Source organism: Galdieria sulphuraria (assembly GCF_000341285.1).
Source record: "Galdieria sulphuraria unplaced genomic scaffold scaf_333, whole genome shotgun sequence".
NCBI classification, from domain to species: domain Eukaryota; phylum Rhodophyta; class Bangiophyceae; order Galdieriales; family Galdieriaceae; genus Galdieria; species Galdieria sulphuraria.
The window spans coordinates 1-3,558 of NW_005178142.1; the positions used below are offsets into that span (position 1 = coordinate 1).

Here is a 3,558-nt window from a genome sequence, read left to right on the forward strand (position 1 = left end):
CTCATTGCCACTTAAGAAACTGTTACGGATTCTATCAAGTAAATCTAATCCAAAATCCCAAAAAGTAGGATTATGAGAAACACCAAATGCTCTTTCAAGTCCATTCAATACTTCTTCGTCAATCAGCATTTGGACATCTCTTTCACAAAGAATAACAAGTTCACAATGATCAGGTACTTTGAACGAATCATTTCCAATAAACATTCCACTGGAGTAACAACGACTTTGATTACCCAACTCATTAGAAACATTCAATGATAACTTTGTACTAACGATAATAAGCATACAATGATGATAATCCATTGCACTGGATAAGACTTGATCATAAACAGGATCTAAAAATTTCTTGGCTTCATCTATAATATCTGACCAGCCAATTCCTTCCGACCTCCAACGTCCTTTACAAGCAACTCCAACAGTAAGAACTTTGGGTTCCACAGGAGATTGTAATTTGAATATAATATCAGGACTATGAGAAGTAGCGTCCAAAGGAATGTAAATAGTCTCTAAATAAAGTGTCTCTCGAATAATCTTATTCCATTCAGTATTGGCAAAAGTTCTTCGACTCTTGTTCGATTCACTTCTTGTTTCTCTAGAACTAACAACAGACTTCATATAGTGAATAGGTGATATTGTACTGATTGGAAGTTTCATTTGTTTCCATATCGGAGACAATTGACACAACAACTCCCTCAACTCATTTCGATTCTTTGAAGACAACATCAAAACTAGTCGTAAAGCAACAATTCCTTCAAATACACGACACTTTGAATAGAAGAAACAATCTACTGGTTCGACATCAAGTGATCCAAGAAGTATCTTTTCCAAAGAAGAGATGGAAGGGTCGTTCTTGAAGATTACAACAAATACTTTCGGAATTAGGACTTGAAAAGTATTCTCGTCAATAGGATATCGATATAATCCCATTTCAGTGACGGCATCATATAAAAAGGACTCCGAGGTCAATCTATCATCTACTTTAGACGGTATACGATAAAGAGCCATCATCAAAAGTAAATCAAAAACACTTCTTCTATCTTCGTCCAAATTCAATATTCGTTCCACAAATGGTTCAGCACAAATTATTCGGAAATCGTAGTCATTCATACAAGTCAAACATTCTTCTTTCGATATGAAAGGCTGACTTCTTGCTATTATATAATTCAAAAGCATATTTACTGCACGAGTCAACAAACCAGGAACTCCACCTGTACATTCCAATAATGAGTCTGCCAATTCATTTACTGAAAATGAAGAACTACATAAGACATTACAAACCGGAACTTGAGTAGGTGTCTTTAGAAGACTCTTTTCAAGGAATTCAACGATACTGGAAGCGTCCAAAGGTGATAAAGAAATAAAATGTAGTATGACTTTTGATACGGAAGAGACATAATTCTTAATACTTAAACCCTTGCTTTTCCCAACAACTATAAAAAACAAGTCGGGTTCTTTGCACAATTGACTAATGATACCGAAAAAGTCGTTGTAAGGTCGAACTCTACCGTCATGGGTTCTCTTGAAATGAAATTCGTCGAGACTTTCGTCAAGGACACCAACTTCGTCAAATGCCACCAAAAGATATTGATCAGAAGGAATGTTTAAGATTGAACGGATTTTCTGAACCAAAGCATCACTCCTAAGTTTCAGTTCTTTGAAACATTCGTCCGGGTCTGGTTGCGGAAGACCTGATTGCAGACAAGCAGCCTTTATTAACAAATAGTAGACTGCCCACTCAAGGTTTCGTTCTTTCGGGTCTGTGGGCTTCAACTCCTTTAAATCCGCATAAAGCAATGAAGCCCTTTTCAGCTTCTCCAAAAAGGTTCTCTTCAAAGGGTCTGAAGCAAACGTCGACAGGGAAGTTTCACCAAACCTTTGCACCAACTCCAAATAGGTTCGGGCAAAGGTCGTTTTGCCAGAGCCAAAAAGATGGGGGGCAAATGGTATGGTCAAGCGATAGTTGCAACTACTTGTTACACCCCTGAGTTGTTCTCTGTTGCTATGAAGATCATACAGTTCTTTTGTCACTCGAACAACATCTCTTTCACGATCTACCACAACAGACTTAAAGTTGTCCACAGCTTCCCACTTTTCATCCAAACTCGCCATCGCCAAAGAGAAATTAAACAATCTTTTGTTTATTTCGGAGTACAAAATATAAATAAATAAACGATTGACTGTTTGTTTGTCGGTCACAACAACAACAAGGAAAACAGTAAAGGATACCAATCCAACTTCTTCTCTTTATCAACTGATGACTATGTCATACCTTTTATGGCTTGGACTGAGATGACTTGAACTATGGAAGAACGATCAATATGGCTTTTTCCGCTATCGATATTCTTATTCTCGTATGCTAATATAATGGCAACTCTCATAGGGTACAAGAAGGATTAGAAGGAAGCCAATGTTTATTTCACAAGTTTTTTATGCTCTTTGAGAGTATAAAGCTATTGAACATGGCCCATTCTCACATAGATAAGAAAGTTTCTTTCAGAATTTTCGAGAGTAGTCATGAGAGTTCCGAGTGATATAGATTGTTCATGAAGAATTTGTTCCATAGACGTCTCTCTCTAGATTTTCTGTATTTTATGGAACAGTTTTTACGTCACTTTTGCTTCATTTCGAAACACGGAACTAGAGTATGAACCAAGTCATTCTCTTCTGTAGTCTATTCAAAAGCTCCAGTTGAAATATTATTATTTAGTAGAAATGCAGAAACCCGCAAGCACAGCACTGCTTTATTCTCAGCAATCACCAAATTCCTTTCTTACGATATCATGAACTAGCAGCTTATCACTAAAGCTACAAAAGTTGATGATAGCAAAAGACAAAAGCAAAACAAATGTGCAAAGAAGGATCCAAAATATCTCGTGGTTTTATCAAATCTCAGAAACAACATTGACTCACACAAGTGTATCATCAATACTCAATTTCTGTAAGAGTCAATAACTCCTGTTTCTTTCTCCTCTGAAAATAGTGGCATTTGATATTGTGGATTCTGTTAAGAGGAGAAAAGATATTTTCAAGAAAAATTCAATTCAATCGAATTGAGTCTATTCTAGCGACTCTCTTCTCGTATCTTGTCATTGCATATCATTTGAATCATAGTTGAATTCTTTCTCCTCAATAGTCGACTATACATTTGAGGTGTTTTTGAAGGTAAACATGACTGTTTAGGTTTAAAGGCTTTTGTTGCATCCTCTTGTACGATAAACTTTGTAAAAACCACAACTTTTAAAGATATACAAGAAAGCAAACTATAAAAAGTACAAAGCTGCTTTAAAACGATATAACTCCAAGAGGGCTATTATTTCTTTCAATATAAAAAAAGGTAAAACTTTTAAATGCTCTGCAAATTCAAAGAACGATTTGTTCAGCTGCAGTTGAGTCCTACTATTTTTCTTCCATTCTCAACCATCAGCTCGTTGAATAAGTGAGTCACTATACAAAAGTTTCTTGCGATAGGCACTTGGAAGAAGACTCTTGCGAAATATAACCTTAAAGGGACACTAGTAGAGGCTTCCTTTTGGATATGGTAACGAGAATCAAAGACAA

General features: G+C 36.1%; 1 protein-coding gene across 1 annotated transcript; it reads right to left on the reverse strand.

Annotated features, from left to right (window-relative positions):
* Position 1: 1 nt before the first annotated feature.
* On the reverse strand, positions 2 to 2,240 carry Gasu_65590 (archaeal ATPase; the record flags this gene model as incomplete). Its single annotated transcript, XM_005702244.1, has 1 exon — positions 2 to 2,240. A coding segment is annotated over exon 1 (2,108 nt), but the record flags the coding sequence as incomplete, so codon positions are not given.
* Between the last annotated feature and the right edge of the window lie 1,318 nt (positions 2,241 to 3,558).